We start from the raw sequence: 17554 nt of genomic DNA, 5'->3' as shown, positions 1-17554 counted from the left end.
AACACATCGTTGCCACTTGCAAATAAATATTTGTTCAAGAATCAAATAATAATAGTAAAATATCATATAAAAATCAAATTTAAATTTATAAAAGGTCTAAATGGTTATTAGTTTCTTGTTTCTAATTTATGATAGTAATTTGAATAAATAAGATATTATTAATTTAATAAAATATGCTGCACGAATATGGATTATGGTAAGACTTGTCACTAGTCACTTTTACCTCAATTCAAATTGTCATTATTCAAAATAATCAATACTATTAAAAGTTGGTTTTACAAATACTAATACCATTTAAAACTATTTTATTTTATTATTTTGCTTTGCAGTATGAATTATAAACGTTATAGAAGTGCTAAGAAATCTGTTCAAGCTGTTGCCGAAAAATATAGTTAGTTCTAAAATTCATAAAATCAAAATGTTAGGGCGTAAACAAAGTCTGAAAGGAGAGCCAGTACTAGCAGATTATGGCCCAGAAGAATCACTCAATGAAAGTGCTGATATCGAATGGGTAAATAAAGTAAGTATCTGTAATCATTGTAAAAAAACGTTGCTCACCTATACTTTACATAAACTACAGGCTGTTACAAATTTCGTATTTAAATTGAATATAATATTTTTATTTGCAGTTATGGGTTCGAAGAATTTTAAGATTCTGTGCTCTCCTCAGTTTGATGTCCGTTTCGTTAAATACACCAAAATCATTCGAAAAATATCCTTACCTTCAAACTGTAACATTTGCAGTTGATTGTTGTGTTACACTATTATTTACAGCAGAAATGATTGCCAAAATGCATATAAGAGGAATTCTCAAGGTATGGACTTTTTATTTTACTAATATATAAAAATAAAAAAATAAATCTGACTAAGTAATTAGTTTAACTTATTATTTATTTTTTAAAGTTACCCTCATAACAATTTGATATGATATTCTCTCAACAGGGTGATGTTGCTTATCTAAAAGATCATTGGTGCCAATTTGATGCTTCCATGGTTTTCTTTCTCTGGGTGTCAGTTTTACTTCAAATGTTTGAACTGACTGGAATTGTGCCAAGATATAGTTATTTGAGTATATTAAGAGCTCCAAGACCTCTTATAATGATCAGATTTTTAAGAGTATTTTTAAAGTTCTCTATGCCAAAATCAAGAATCAATCAAATATTTAAGTAAGTCCAAATAGAATAGTACTAGAACATAATATATTATATTGTAAAAATTTATTTAATTTAATTTTGTTAATTTATATTATGTTCTTAAATAATGTATATAAGGAAGACAGCGTGAAATAAAAATAAACTTGCAAAAATTGATGACCCAGCCTTGTGCTTACGTAATTAATTTCCTAATACTCTTTTTTCTTTGCAGGAGATCAAGCCAACAAATATACAATGTTACTCTTTTTTTCCTGTTCTTCATGTCCCTGTACAGCTTGTTAGGGGTACAATTTTTTGGAGAGTTAACTCATCACTGTGTTCGAAATACTACCAATCCAAAGTCAGTTAACAGTATGATAAGTAATTTAAATTTTTTTTTAATTAAATGTTCATGTGTATTTAAATAACTCTTTTTTTCAGTGAAATAACTATTAACTCACTAGCAATACCAGATACATTTTGCTCACCCGAACCAAACTCAGGCTACCAATGTCCTGCTGGAATGAAATGTATTAAGCTTAATTTGTCAAAATATATAATGGGCTTCAATGGATTTGAGGAATTTGGTAATGATTAATATTTCATACAGAAACAACAATAAATAGACCGGTTGATGAGGACACAAAATATTTGGTTACGTACAATTGCATCCATATAACGAGAACATAATGATGCCATGATGTAAAAAATGATTTTACGTGCTTTACAGTCGTATTTTAAAAAAGCGTTAAATAAATAAGTATTTCAAGTATGGCAGCACGTTTTCCCCCTACTAGAAGTATGGGAAAAAAAATAACGGTCATATTTTGCCTAATACTTTCCAAAAATTCAAATGCAATACTGGTACAAATTGTTTGGCGAAAAGAAAAAAATTACTCCTTTGCAATGGCGGCCATTGGGAACTATCGGAAAAGTATGGCAAGGTGATTTTCATGAATGGCTAATCGACGATAATTAGGTATCCAAAAATTAGCCTGGTACAAATGGTTGAATTGTTTTATTAAAATTAATGTATTCGCGTCGGTATGGCGGGCTGTAAGCTACACCCGAAAAGCATGGCATTACGCTACCGCCTACTTCTTTTTTTTTCGACTATCTGAACATACAAGCATTTTTGTGGAAAAAATCGTTCGACACTCATTATTTTTCCGAAACGTTCGATTAACGCGCACGCGATTGTGCCGCCGATGCGAGCGCTATGACCATCATTTTCCTTTTTGCCTTTACGTAATTAGACCCCTGAAGAAAAGCCATATTGGTACAAATGACCAAATATTTTGTCATTATCATCTCCCGGTCTAAAACTTTTAATTTTATTTAAATTAAACCTGTAATGTACCAACTTTATATTTGCAGCTACAAGTTTGTTCACTGTTTATCAGGCGTCATCCCAAGAAGGATGGGTTTTTATAATGTACAGAGCTATTGATTCTTTACCAACTTGGAGATCAGCTCTTTACTTCAGGTAAAAAACCATTGTCCTGTGTTTAAAATAACACAAAACATTTAATAATGGAAATAATCTATCAATTTTTTTATTTTAGTACAATGATATTCTTCTTGGCCTGGCTAGTGAAAAATGTGTTTATAGCAGTCATTACTGAGACATTCAATGAAATCAGAGTTCAGTTTCAACAAATGTGGGGGGTAAGGAATCCAATAACAAAAGGGAGCACTACACAGTTCTTTACTGGTGATGATAATGGCTGGAAATTAGTCACTATTGATGAAAATAAACATTCAGGTAAAAAATTAAAATTTGATTCTACTAGTAGGTTTTTCAATTAAGAAATATATGCATATTAGATAAAAGATACTTATAAAAGACTACCTTCAATTAATATTGCTTTTTAATTAATAGATTATGCCTTTTTTAGGGAGTGCACCAGAAATATTTCACAAAATGTTACGATCAGCATACTTTCGTCTTATTGTTATGGGTGTTGTTTTGGCCAATGGTATTATCACAGCAACTATGAACTTTAAACACGATGATAATCCACGGGAGTTCTTTTATGAGAAGTATTATTACATTGAGGTACTTTTTTTATTCTTTTTGCCTTTTTTTTCGTACTACTTACAAGAGTAGGCAGGGATAATATTGCTAAAACTCTGTCTTGTTACTCTTGACTGCTTCTAACAAATCATGTTTAAATATATTTTTTATTTTTTCAGATTGCATTTACAATTTTTTTGGACCTAGAAGCATTAATCAAAATATGGTGTTTGGGTTGGAAAGGCTATTTCAAACATTCAGTTCATAAGTTTGAACTTCTTCTAGCCATTGGCACTACAATTCACATTATACCTCAACTTTATATGTCTGGATTTACGTATTTTCAAGTATGTATTTTAATAAGGGTTTTATAGAAACCAAACCATAATGCAACAAATTATTAGTCCCAATAATTACTTTGCATAGTACAATATGATTTTTTTTATAATTTTAGGTCCTTCGTATTGTGCGTCTTATTAAAGCTTCACCCCTATTGGAAGGTTTTGTTTACAAGATTTTTGGACCAGGAAAAAAATTGGGCAGCCTAATCATATTTACCATGTGCTTACTTATAATAAGCTCTTCTATATCAATGCAATTATTTTGCTTTCTCTGTGAATTCACAAAATTTGAAACATTTCCAGAGGTAAGTATTTCATTTAATATGTGTTCATAAACAGATGGGTCATCTATACGACCGCACTGGGTTAACATATTGGTATTTAATATTTTTAAATATAATATACATTAACATGAGCTTTAGTGATCGTTTTAGTTAAGCCTTGGTTAGTTTCAATATACAGATTATAAATTTAGCCTAGGCCTGTTGATTAGATTTGTATTAATTTTCTAAGATTTCCTCACAAATGTGGTGGATATTAAAAGGCATCTTTTTCCATTTCTGCTTTACTGTACTCCTTCTTTATAATATATAATGTTACCCTTTACATAAAAAAAACTATCTGCATATTTTGTTTATGTGTTTTATACACTTTCAGGCTTTTATGTCTATGTTTCAAATATTGACTCAAGAAGCATGGGTGGAGGTTATGGATGAAACCATGGTCCGGACGAGTCAAACACTTACTCCTCTCGTTGCCATCTACTTTATTCTGTATCATCTGTTTGTGACACTGGTGAGATATAAATTTTTTTACTCTGTGGAATTGTTTCTATTTATGGTACTGTACTTGATCTAATTTTTGTTTTCCAGATCGTGCTATCACTTTTCGTAGCAGTAATTTTAGATAATTTAGAACTGGATGAGGATATTAAAAAACTGAAGCAACTAAGATATCGACAACAAAGTGCCGAAATAAAAGAGAGTTTGCCATTTCGTCTGAGAATATTTGAAAAATTTCCAGACAGTCCACAAATGACCAAACTGCACAAAGTTCCCGGCGATTTTATTTTACCAAAGGTAAACAGTTTCAAATAATCGATGTACTCTCCAGTTTAGAAATAGGAAAATTTTCAATTGCATTAAGGTCAAAACGGTACCGTCATCTCAATGTAGGGTTGCATCTTCTTAGAAGAAGTTCCTAAAGAGCACCTAAAATTTTTGCCTATTTCGGTTTACTACTAAAATATTAAAACAACATAACAATGTCGACTCCGCAATATATGTTGTTGCTATTTTAAATTTTACTATTGGGATAAAGATAGACCTTCCCCCTATATACTATATACCCTATTTTACGATAGCCCCTTACAAGTGATTGATTTTAAAATATATTTTATGATTTTTACTGGTACACCGATAAGTTTATTTTGGTCGTCATTAATATTATGACCAGTGGCGTAGCTAGGTGAGAAAGGGCCCCGGTGTCCGGTGCATAGAAAAAGAATCGGGCCCTCACCCCCTCTTTAACTAATAATTACCCTTTAAAATTATAGACACCAAATCTTGTGCACAGGGTCGTGATTTTCTAGCTTCAGAAGCTTAATGTAAAAAGGTTTAGAGGGCCCCCTGAACTCCGGGGCCCTGGTGCACTGCACCACCTGGCCCTACGATAGCTACGCCACTGGTTATGACGTCATTAGTAACTTAATATGGTATTAACATTGTGAACCCGTGTCCGGGCAGGTGCGCGAGTCGTTCATGCGGCAGTTCGTGTGCGAGGTGGACGGCGACGAGGAGGCGGGCGCGGCGGCGGGCGGCGCGGCGGCGGGCGCGGGCGGCGCGCGCCTGCCGCCCGGCGACCTGTCGCGCCGCGCCTTCGAGTACATCGGCGTCGACAAGATCGCCTTCCCCTACCGCAAGCGGTGCCTCGTCAAGACGCTCACCGTGGCGCCGCCCTCGCAGCGCCCGAGCTCCGCGCTCCGGAGACACGTCGTTGCCTCCATTATCAAGCGAGTCCTTAAAACATCCCACTTTATTGTGTACACTGTGTGTAGTGGTCATTATTAACTCAAAATTTTGCAAACAAGAACTGTTATATATATGTTGGCTGTATAGTATTTTAGCATTTGTTTATTTATTTTGTTTTCTTTTTAATTTTCAGGTAGCGTTCTTTATTTTATTTGAGGTACTTTTATTTTTTGTTCAGTCTTGTATCGTTACTCAAACTTGTCGTATACAAGGTACGTGTAGTAATACAAACTTATAACATTTTAGCGATTCTAATAACCACCGGCGTCTGGTACTCGGGGATTCAGCCATGCTGGCGACGGGAGGGAAGTCCGGTCTCAAATCTCAAGGAACAGTGTCCAGCGCTAAGCAGCTACGTGTCGACCAGAAAAAGTATACCGATTGAAACCTTTCTTTTTTTGTCTCATAATGTAACATATAAGTTGCTCTACATATTAGTTAAAATCGAAATCGTGTACCAATCCAAAGATTCGGCTCGCGATCCATCCGGCGGTCGGTGCGCAGCGGCTCGATCAAGCTGAAGCAGACGTACGAGCACCTGCTGGAGAACGGCGACATCGGCGCCGCGTCGCGCGTCGTGCCGTCGTCGCGCGCGCGCCCGCCCTACCTCGACATCCGCCTGCTGCAGGCCAAGCGCCAGCAGGCCGAGATGAGACGGTACGCCGCCGACCGCTGACCGCTCCGACGCGCTCACGTAGCGTGAGCGTGCGTGCAAAGATAACAGTGAAAAAACATAAATCGATTTTTCATTATCGATTTATATAGATATTTTCGTCATTTTGGTATTTAGTTTTTAAACAACATCCTATATTTTCGATATTTGTAGAAAATTATCATGATCTAATAAAACACCTTTATATACTCAGGAGTCTTCTGAAGTCGAAACTTATATTTTATTAACAATGACAAATTGTTTTTGTTGACGACGAGGTACTAAATTTTCATATTACTTTATTTTCTAAATATTGAGGATATGGTATAGAATCCTTACAATGTATATGTTGCAGGAACCAGCGCGAGGAAGACCTGCGCGAGAACCACCCGTTGTTCGACACGCCGCTGCTGATCGTGCCGCGCGAGTCGCGCTTCCGCAAGATCTGCCGCGCCATCGTGGACGCGCGCTACGACGCGCGCCTGCGCGACCCCGTCACCGGCAACGAGCGCAAAGTGCACTACAAGAGCTTCCAGTGAGTATGCCGTTACACGAAGGTAAAAGCTCAACAAACAACACAAACAACAAACAAACAACAACAACAGCCTGTAAATTCCCACTGCTGGGCTAAAGGCCTCCTCTCCCTTTGAGGAGAAGGTTTGGAACATATCCCACCACGCTGTTCCAATGCGGGTTGGTGGAATGCGCATGTGGCATAATTTCTATGAAATTTGTCACACGCAGGTTTCCTCACGATGTTTTCCTTCACCACTGAGCACGAGATGAATTATTAAGACAAATTAAGCACATGAAACAGCGGTGCTTGCCTGGGTTTGAACCCGCAATCATCGGTTAAGATGCACGCGTTCTAACCACTGGGCCATCTCGACTCAAACAACACTGACTAATGTTTAACTAGTGTGAGTGTAGTCTAATCCAAAAAAAAAAAAGAATAAAGATATACAAATCGTAAATTTACGTATGCCACTCAAATTACTAAAAGTTCAGCTACATTGTGCACTGCTAAAAATTCATGAGTATATCTTTATTTCTAATCTTTTCCATTATATTTCTTCTATGCGCTTCCAAATTTCCGATTTATATAACAGTTTCGTCGTCTTTCAAAACTCCATTAATTCGTGTCAAATATTTGGCTTTTGTCCTTTTGTATTTGTATTAGACTATGGCTTGATGAATCCAGCAACGAACATTACTTTTGTTAGCGATAAACATAATTATTAATTTTAATAGATTTCGATTTTATTTCGTCATATTTAACGCTTTTTGTGATCATTAGATTTTTATTTAGGATATTGTATAACATCGTAATTATTTGTACATAACGCCGTAGAATTGTCCGTTGTTTGTGTGGAATATGTATTAAATCTTTATTTATTTTTACTTACTTTCCCTAATCGACATGGAATAAGTATTTTATTAATTTAAACTTCTTCACTCACAGTTTTACTTTTTTTTTGTTCTAGCAATTTCCTCGGCCTCGTTACGTATTTGGACTGGGTTATGATAATGGTTACTACGTTATCGTGCCTGTCAATGATGTTCGAAACACCTACTTATAGAGTTATGGAAAATTTTGTGCTACAGGTAAGCCATAATACCATTGTAAACAATTGAATTTAGCCAAATCATTTGTACGATTATTTAATTTTTTTTAAAAAAAGATTGCAGAATACGGATTCGTAGTATTTATGAGCTTGGAGCTGGCGCTAAAGATTTTAGCGGACGGATTGTTCTTCACGCCGAAAGCTTACCTCAAAGACGCCGCTGCCGTGCTGGATGTATTTATTTACATCGTAAGTGAAATAACTCACGTGCTTTCGCTCAGCAGTTTTGTGGATGTGGTCGGTTTCGTGAGGCAGGCAGCTTGCCGGCAGGTATCGCTGACGTTCCTGTGCTGGATGCCGCTGCGCGTGCCGCCGGGCTCGGCCGCGCAGATGCTGATGATCCTGCGCTGCGTGCGGCCGCTGCGCATCTTCACGCTCGTGCCGCACATGCGCAAGGTGGTCTACGAGCTGTGTCGCGGCTTCAAGGAGATCCTGCTGGTGTGTACGATTATATGGATGACTTTATGTAATAGTATCACAAACATTTTTAAACAAAATTGCTGACCACTAAATTACTGTACGGTTACATATATATCATTTAAATAAATAAGTATATTATGTTTAATAGTTAAGAAACGGATATTGTTTCGTTGTTTTCGCTATAGAATTAATTATTGTTATTATAAGGATTCCTGCATTAAAGGATTTCAAGTATTACGGCAATTAGTAGAGCAACTTAGATGATAATTCCCGAAAAGAATATATTAAAAATAGGTTACATATTAATATTGAAAGTGCTAAAGTGTTGAAACTTCTATTTGATTACTGTCGTGTATACAATAGTCGATGACGAAAAGTAAAGGAAATTTATTTACAGGTATCGACACTGCTGATACTCTTGATGTTCGTTTTCGCGAGCTATGGGGTACAATTATACGGAGGAAGGTGAAATTTACTTTCTATAGTAATGTAAATTAATCATATATAGTACGATACAAGTTGTGTCGTACTATATATGAGATATTACAAGTTATTACGTTTGTGCAAAGATCATATTCAGATGAGAAATAAATATTGATAATTTGGGATGGCGTACTCAATTCGGATGTGATCGGTTTTACGAATTTTGCCGATGCGACATCTGAGTTGTGTCATACTAAACAATCTCTTGGTTGTTAGGTTGGCTCGGTGCAACGACCCGACGATAACACGTCGCGAGGACTGCGTGGGCGTGTTCATGAGGCGCGTGTTCGTCACGAAGATGAAGCTGCGGCCCGGGCCCAACGAGACCTTCCCATCGATGCTCGTGCCTAGAGTCTGGTCTGTATTGCTTATATATCGTATTGTACGAACAGGAACCCTTAAACTAACCCATATATAATGATATTGTGTTAAATGAAAATCATTTTTTATGTTGAAATTTTTATACGCAATATGTTCCAAACCAGCAGTGAGATTTTACAGGCTGTTGTTGTTGTTTTATAGAGGAAAAATAAAAGTTTAATTAAAATGAAACAAAAATCATTTAAACATATCTACTACTAATACTGAATATGGTGACCTTTGACGTCAGACGGTCTAATGTATGACGTCACAACTAGACAATGAGGCGTGTTCTTTTGGCTTAGAACTTATAAATTAATTGGTGTGCTGATCAGAAATAAATTGATGTATATATAAATAAATCAAGTTATCGAAACTGACACACAGAAAGTAATCTAATTCAGTTTATATTCTATTATTGTATTATCGAAAAATAATAGAATGTAAATATTTAACTTTTGCAGGGCTAATCCGAAACGATTTAATTTCGATAACATCGGCGATGCGTTGCTGACTCTATTCGAAGTGCTCTCGTTTAAGGGCTGGTTAGATGTTCGTGATGTTCTTATAAAAGCTTTGGGTCCGGTGAGCATCTATTGTTTATATCTGAGTATATTATTAATTACAACATTATAGTAACTATTTCAAAGAAGTATTAAAAAAATGGTATTGACCAAATTGGGTTTAATTTTTTTCTATTTATATGCTTTAATTGCTTTATAAATAAGAACGACAATAAATATAAATAAATAAATATAAATATGAGACAACATCACATACATTACTCTGATCCCAATGTAAGTAGCTGAAGCACTTGTGTTATGGAAAATGTTATGGAAATCAGAAGTAACGACGGTACCACAAACACCCAGACCCAAGACAACATAGAAAACTAATGGTAATCTACATCGACTCGGCCAGGAATCGAACCCGGGACCTCAGAGTGGCGTACCCATGAAAACCGGTGTACACACCACTCGACCATGGAGGTCGTCAATGTATCAATATCGAAGCCAGGACTTTTACATTGCTCTCACGTCGAGCTTCTTGCTATGGTTTGATGATATTATGTTTTAGGTGCACGCCATCTACATTCACGTATACATATTTTTGGGCTGTATGATTGGACTGACATTATTCGTGGGCGTGGTCATAGCCAACTATTCTGAGAATAAGGGAACTGCTTTACTGACTGTCGATCAGAGACGATGGTGAGTTTATATTTGATAATACATTCTCAGCGTGTGTACTCAATGTCTATTTAGTACATATTTAATATTTTTCTTTTCAAGAGTGAGGGATTACATTAGAAATAGAGGTTTTTATTTAAACTATATAATTAATACAACAACACTGTCAAATAATACCATTTATTTTCCCAGGTGTGATCTCAAGAAGAGATTGAAAATAGCCCAGCCCTTACATTTACCCCCACGTCCAGATGGCAGGAAAGTGCGTGCGTTCGCATACGACGTCACCCAGAATTTGACCTTTAAAAGAGTCATTGCTATCGTCGTGCTGATCAACAGTGGCCTATTGGCAGTAACGGTTTGTATTTAATTATAGTATTAACAACTAAATTAAAAGTAAACCTTAAAAATCAAATATTCTATATTTTGTTTTACTCTTATTATTTTTGTCTATATTGGTGTGCAATAAAGAGTATATAAATAAATAAAATAAAAATATTCTACTGTTGGCCTAAAGCCTCCTTTGATTTTGTGGAAACCTCTTTTTAATGCACCAAGTCTGGCCGGTCGACACATTTTTTTTAATGTTACCAATGAAATAGAGCGATTTCATTATTTCCATACATATTAAAGAGTTAATACAACGTGTGAGGAATGGCCTACAATGATAATATATGATCATCGAACAAGCTACGATTGCAGAGTTGCTGGTCGTTTCCACTGTTTGTACTGAGTAGTTGTTATACGGGTTAGGTTAGTTTAGTTAGTTGGTTGTTAGTACTGATTAGTTATTAAGCGTATTTGTCGGTGTGTGGTGCAGTGGTCGCGGCACTCGTCCAACACGGAGCGTCTGGCGCTGACGTCGGCGCTGCTGACGCTGGTGTTCGTGGTGGAGGTGCTGCTGAAGACCATCGCCTTCACGCCGCGCGGCTACTGGCAGAGCCGCCGCAACCGCTACGACTTGCTCGTCACCGTCGCCGGCTGCATCTGGATATTCATGCACTTCACGCTGCAGGTGACGACACAACTTAGATGTCGCATCGGCAAAATTCGTAAAACCGATCACATCCGAATTGAGTACGCTATCTCAAATTATCAATATTTATTTCTCACGCGAATATGATCTTTGCACAAACGTAATAACTTGTAATATCATATGACCTAATATATTCGTCAATTTGACGCCTCGATTTACATGCACTTGCTTTCTCTGACGCGTGAATCTATAGCGACGTATAGCGTCGAATGACGCGATATAGAGCTATTTCTATTGGTTGTGTAAGTCGGCAGTAATCAGTTTTATTTTCATTCCATTTCATTTTCCGATGGTACATCTAATTTGTGTCTTACTATAATTTTATCTTGTAGTCGATGTCTCAGTTTCATTTTTTTGATTTCAGAACGATCTGTCATACTTCGTTGGTTTCATGGTGGTTATCCTGAGGTTTTTCACGATAACGGGCAAGCACACGACGCTGAAGATGTTGATGCTGACGGTGGGCGTCAGCGTGTGCAAGAGCTTCTTCATCATATTTGGCATGTTCCTGCTCGTGTTCTTCTACGCGCTCGCCGGCACCATCGTTTTCGGAAACGTCAAATACGGCGAAGGCATAGGACGGTAATTGTAATCTATTTACTATTTATAATGTACAGGGGATAGCAAATGAGACAACTGACTGTAAATTGTTACCACGACCCAAAGAAAATAGCTTTGTAAAAAATATTGCCCATTCATTACATGCGTACGTAACATGTCGATTATTAAATACCACTAACTTGCATTAAATGTTATTTCCTTGTGTCTATAGTCGGCTACTCCCCCTTCATACGTAATAATACTAGGTAGTATTTCTTAAGAGTAGAATAAGTGTTATGGTAATTCTTAAGCCGGGCTTGCACAAAAACAGCAATTAAAACTTCGCGATGACAAGGGAAACTCTCACAATTCCATAAAATAAGCTATTCACTTATCGAATCACCCCACTTCATTCTATATACAAAATATCAACTTTTAGTATTATAGACGGCTTGCTAGAGATATGAATTATCTATATTAATGTGGCGATTTGGTCAGGCGGGCGAACTTCAACTCGCCGATCCACAGCGTGGCGATGCTGTTCCGCATCGTGACGGGCGAGGACTGGAACAAGATCATGCACGACTGCATGGTGGCGCCGCCCTACTGCACGCCCGCCGACAACTACTGGGAGACCGACTGCGGGAACTTCACGGCCTCGCTCGCCTACTTCTGCACCTTCTACGTCATCATCACCTACATCGTGCTCAACCTGCTTGTGGGTGCGCGCCTTGAACTTACTCTATCTGTCTCTTCTCTTTGGCTTGCTTTCGGCATTACTATTCTAGACTAATGCCACTTCGTAACTCACTATTCAACCGTTCACGAGTGATATATTAAGTGACACTTAACAGAGGATTTAGATAATAACTCAAATATACTATTATTTCCATAAATCCATATTCATCATCATTCTTAAGGTATGGTTGTGCCATAGCTGCGAAACACAATACATGTTTTAAGAACTTGATATTTTGCAGCTATCATCATGGAGAATTTTTCTCTATTTTATTCCAATGAGGAAGATGCCCTGCTCTCGTATGCAGACATAAGGAATTTCCAAAATACATGGAACATTGTAGATGTTCATCAAAAAGGTGTGATTCCTGTGAAAAAGGTATGGCTTCAAAAAATAGAAGTAATAAGTTAAAAAAAAATTAGATAATTAATTAGTGATTACGATTTTGACGACCTCCGTGGTCGAGTGGTGTGTACACACAGTGGTGTTTTCATAGGTACGCCACTCTGAGGTCCTGGGTTCGATTCCCAGCCGAGTCAATGTAGATCATTTGTTTTCTATGTTGTCTTGGGTCTGGGTGTTTGTGGTACCGTCGTAACTTCAGATTTTCCATAACACTAGTGCTTTAGCTACTTACATTGAGATCAGAGTAATGTATGTGATGTTGTCTCATATTTATTTATTTATTTTTTAGGTAAAGTTTATATTGCGCCTATTGAAAGGCCGCCTCGAGTGTGACACGCATAAGGAACGGCTTCTGTTCAAGTACATGTGCTATGAACTCGAAAGGCTCCACAATGGCGAAGACGTGACTTTCCACGATGTTATCAAGTGAGTAATCAGCAAGCGTCATTATAATATGTATATAAATAATAATTTGTTTTATTTTTATTATAGACTACACAAAGTATTTAAAAGAGTTTCCTAAAAGTTTTTGGTCTTTATACAATTGTCATATAAATCTGTAAATAATTGGTTTTATCTTATACTGAAATGAATTCAGTTTCATATTTCTGCATTCTCGACTGTTTTTGAAGCTAAGAAATAGTTAGTTGCTTTTAAAAAAAAATGTCTAAAGATCCAAATATATCAGTCTATATAGTGGAACTAGTAGTATCCATTTATACATATTCGCAACTCTGATCCTAGTGAGCTTGGCTTAATTCGGTCTTGTATATCATTGCCATTTTTAAGCCAAGAATATATTTCAGTATGCTGTCCTATCGTACAGTGGACATTCGAAAGTCTTTGCAAATGGAGGAGTTACTGGCACGAGAAGAATTCGAATTTCTTATTGAAGAAGAAGTAGCTAAGCAAACGATACGGACATGGCTCGAAGGCTGCTTGAAGAAAATCCGCGCTAATAGCAGCGTAAGTAACTTTATTTAAGAAAACAAAAGCACAAATAAAAAATTAATCTTAAGATGTGAATAATAAATGTTATAGAAACAACAAACGAGCCTGATTGCTGGTTTGAGGAAAACGAACGAGCAACCGTTAGATTTCAACAGCGAGAAGGAAAAGGAGAAACAAGAAACAGAAGCTCAGGTAATGTTAATGTTTTGTTTTCGAGCTAATTTTCGACTAGAGTGAACTTCATTACAATGTTACCGAGTATTTTAACTGGCCACATCACAACACCACCTTAAACCGTTACTGTTGCAATTGCTAAAATTTAAAGTCAAAAATCAGTCATAAGGTTCTAAAATCTCTCAATCACTTCACTCAATCTCTAAAAGTGAAATCGGAACATTATAAGTGTTGTTTTTATAAATTCATGTGTTAATTAAAAACATATTGTAGTGTCTAATGTAACAGATTTATTAGCAAATCGCATTGAATTTGTAAATCTATGGTTTGGTTTATTTCGAATAATTTTTCGGTTGGAATAGAGTTTAATCAAAGAGTAGTAGAGTATAACAATTCAATATCGAAAGCATGTTAAGTTAATAAAATTGAATAAAATAAACTTAACAAATTGAATATAACTTAATTTGAATATTTTTGCTGTCTCTACTCATAGTCGTCTCACGCACACTAACGTATCTACAACCTACGCGTGCGACAACAATTAAACGTGGAGTTGCAAGTCTTCATGAGAGAATAAATTTAGGCTCATGTTATTATGATATTATTTGCTTGTTTAATTAATCTACAAATATCCTCTAAATTATAACCTAACCACAATTTCAGCAAACCAGCGCGAATGTCGGTCGTACAGAAATTACGGAATCAACATCTCAACCAATTATGTCAAGTGAGTATTATTATATTATTTTCTGGAATAATGATTTAAAAACTTAGTCTCTTAATGGCTAGCTTGTCTGCAGATTGGGCTATGCTAACAGTCTTAGTTATCAAGTTTATTTTTATATCTTATAGCCTGTCAGTTATTTACCGTAAGCTATTTGACAAAAAATCAATTGTGAATTATTGTAATCAGTGTATATTATGAGTTTAAAAATGGTTATTTACTAACGAAAGTTAAAAATAATACTTAATTTATTCAAAAATCCATAAATAAAAATGCATTTTTTCAAACGTTTGTCACGTGACACTAAACGCTCCTGATTGGCCGGGCTTATGATGATGTCACTTTCTTGTAAACATTGCTTTTCTACTATATGTACCACAGATTAAATTACAAGAAAGTGACGTCACAGACCCCATTGCAGCGCCATATTGTCCAAGTAGCGTTTTTGCGCGCTATTTAAATATGGATGTTTTAATATGATATATTTTGGTAAATATGTACAAGAAATAAAAAAATCTATTTTACTGGGTTCCTTAACTTCTACTAAATAATATAAAATGGTTTTTAAAAACCAGTCAAATAGCCTATTCCGTGCTTGCGTTATTGTTCGTAGCCCTGGACTGAACTCTCCGACTGTATCAGCTATGAGAGTGAGAAGAGTGCATCTGTGCGCACATTATTGTGTCTCTTTAGATTGACTAGCTAGAAATAGATTTGACTAGTCTCTGTTAAGAATGGCCACTGTGCTTGAAATCGGTAATGCGGACATGAATCAATATTATAAAAATAACTTTATTGTTAACTTTCAGATGTCGTATCATCGTTAGACATTCAGCCTAAGCGTTCGTCGGGGAAAAGTCAATTTAAAAGATCGGGTTTACCATTAATGACGATACCGAGGTTAGTATATTCCTGTGTAAAAATAGTAAGGTTTCCCTTAGATTCCTTACAATATATTTTTATAATTTTCAGACCCGAAAGCCCAGTAAAGAAATATTTACAACCGACGCTGAGCGACCCACATCCAGCTTTGAATAAGAAAACGACAACTCGTAAGTTACTTCTCAGTGTAAACTATGAATATCTTTCTGTTACATCGAAACATTCAAAGAGCAATAACTTTAAACTCATCAAGTTTTCAGTCTATCTCTCTCTTTTACTGTATAGTACCCATCGGTGAGAAAGAGATGAAGCGATGTTAATCCAATTTCGAGATCACATTTCGTCTCTTTCTCACATATCGTACAATGTGTCGAGTCGAGATGGCCCAGTGGTTAGAACGTGTGCATCTTAACCGATGATTGCGGGTTCAAACCCAGGCAAGCACCGCTGATTCATGTGCTTAATTTGTCTTTATAATTCATTTCGTGCTCAGCGGTGAAGGAAAACATCGTGAGGAAGCCTGCATGTGACAAATTTCATATATATCATAAATTCTGCCACATGTATATTCCACCAACCCGCATTGGAACAGCGTGGTGGAATATGTTCCAAACCTTCTCATCAAAGGGAGAGGAGGCCTTTAGCCCAGCAGTGGGAATTTACGGGCTGTTGTTGTTGTTGTACAATGTGAAGTTAAACAAGGGTGACATCTGAAATTGGATGTTAAGATCGAAATTTAATCCATATATCAGTCGTACAACCGATGACCCAATCCAAGCCGAGGGCGTATATCAAATACGACTGATATACGCCTTTGGCTTGACACACACGCACACGAACGCGTCACATTAAAGCTGAAACCGCACTTTAGCGGCGCGGAGTGGAGCAGAGAGGCGCGGCGCGGAGCGGCGTCGATTAATATTATATCTAAATAATAATATGATTCAAACCGCACCACAGCGGCGCACGATGGACGAGGAGAAATTGATATCGACATGAATTTTTCTTTTGGCATTTCTCAAATTAGTATGAAAACGAACGGTGTCTTTCAAGAGTCGTGGAAAGAGTTTGTTGTATTCTCCCTCTTTGTAGCGAGAACGTGGTATGTCATGTATCCATGTAGATTTCATACATTTCCTTTTCTCTAATTTTTCTGTCTCTTCACATAGTAAAGACACGGCGATCACTTTTTCAAAAGTTTCGTGTCAATGTCGTCTAGCTACGCACTGACAGTCCGCCTCCGCCTCCGCTGCAGTCTAGTGCGGTTAGGCGAGGCCGCTCCGCGCCGTTAAAGTGCGGTTTCAGCTTTAATGTGACGCCTTTACTTGGTGGTAGGGCTTTGTGCGAGCCCGTCTGGGTAGGTACCACCCACTCATCAGTTATTCTACCGCCAAATAACAGTAGTCAGTATTGTTGTGTTCCGGTTTGAAGGGTGAGTGAGCCAGTGTAACTACAGGCACAAGGGACATAACATCTTAGTTCCCAAGGTTAGTGGCGCAGTGACGATGTAAGGAATAGTTAATATTTCTCACAGCGTCATTGTCTATGGGTGATGGTGACCACTTACCATCAGGTGGCCCATATGCTCGTCCGCCAACCTATACCATAAAAAAAAAAAAACGCTCGTGTCCGCAGCGCCGGCGGCGCCGGGCAAGAGCAACAGTCGCAGCGCGCAGAGCTCGCACGCGGCGCAAGCGGCGCTGCACGACGTGCACTCGTGGTGGGGCGCGCAGCTTGCCGCGCTCTAGCCGCCTTGCACTTTAGCCGAATTAGTTTGAGTGCCCATTGTCTTTAAATACCTAGAGCGATTTGATTTCTGTGTATTTAAAGGGTTGAATAAAAGTTTAAATAA

At 37.2% G+C, this 17554-nt stretch overlaps 1 protein-coding gene across 1 annotated transcript; it reads left to right on the top strand.

Moving 5' to 3' along the window:
• The first annotated feature begins 232 nt into the window (after positions 1-232).
• On the top strand, positions 233-17551 carry LOC124531143 (sodium leak channel NALCN). Its single transcript, XM_047105609.1, has 35 exons — positions 233-520; positions 630-815; positions 943-1166; positions 1366-1494; positions 1575-1720; positions 2511-2619; positions 2699-2898; positions 3032-3192; positions 3330-3497; positions 3605-3796; positions 4149-4286; positions 4364-4570; positions 5237-5502; positions 5768-5893; positions 5990-6178; positions 6529-6708; positions 7658-7778; positions 7856-7987; positions 8069-8236; positions 8616-8683; positions 8918-9058; positions 9526-9646; positions 10139-10272; positions 10444-10609; positions 11072-11266; positions 11652-11869; positions 12326-12549; positions 12808-12944; positions 13261-13397; positions 13778-13937; positions 14013-14114; positions 14760-14823; positions 15630-15720; positions 15793-15872; positions 17338-17551. The coding sequence occupies exons 1-35, from the start codon at positions 419-421 to the stop codon at positions 17448-17450; spliced, it is 5295 nt and encodes a 1764-aa protein (XP_046961565.1). The 5' UTR covers positions 233-418; the 3' UTR covers positions 17451-17551.
• The last annotated feature ends 3 nt before the right edge of the window (positions 17552-17554 follow it).

Source organism: Vanessa cardui, chromosome 7, assembly GCF_905220365.1.
Source record: "Vanessa cardui chromosome 7, ilVanCard2.1, whole genome shotgun sequence".
Classification (NCBI taxonomy): domain Eukaryota; kingdom Metazoa; phylum Arthropoda; class Insecta; order Lepidoptera; family Nymphalidae; genus Vanessa; species Vanessa cardui.
Note: the sequence above shows the minus strand (reverse complement) of the source record. Positions and strands in the feature narration are given on the sequence as shown.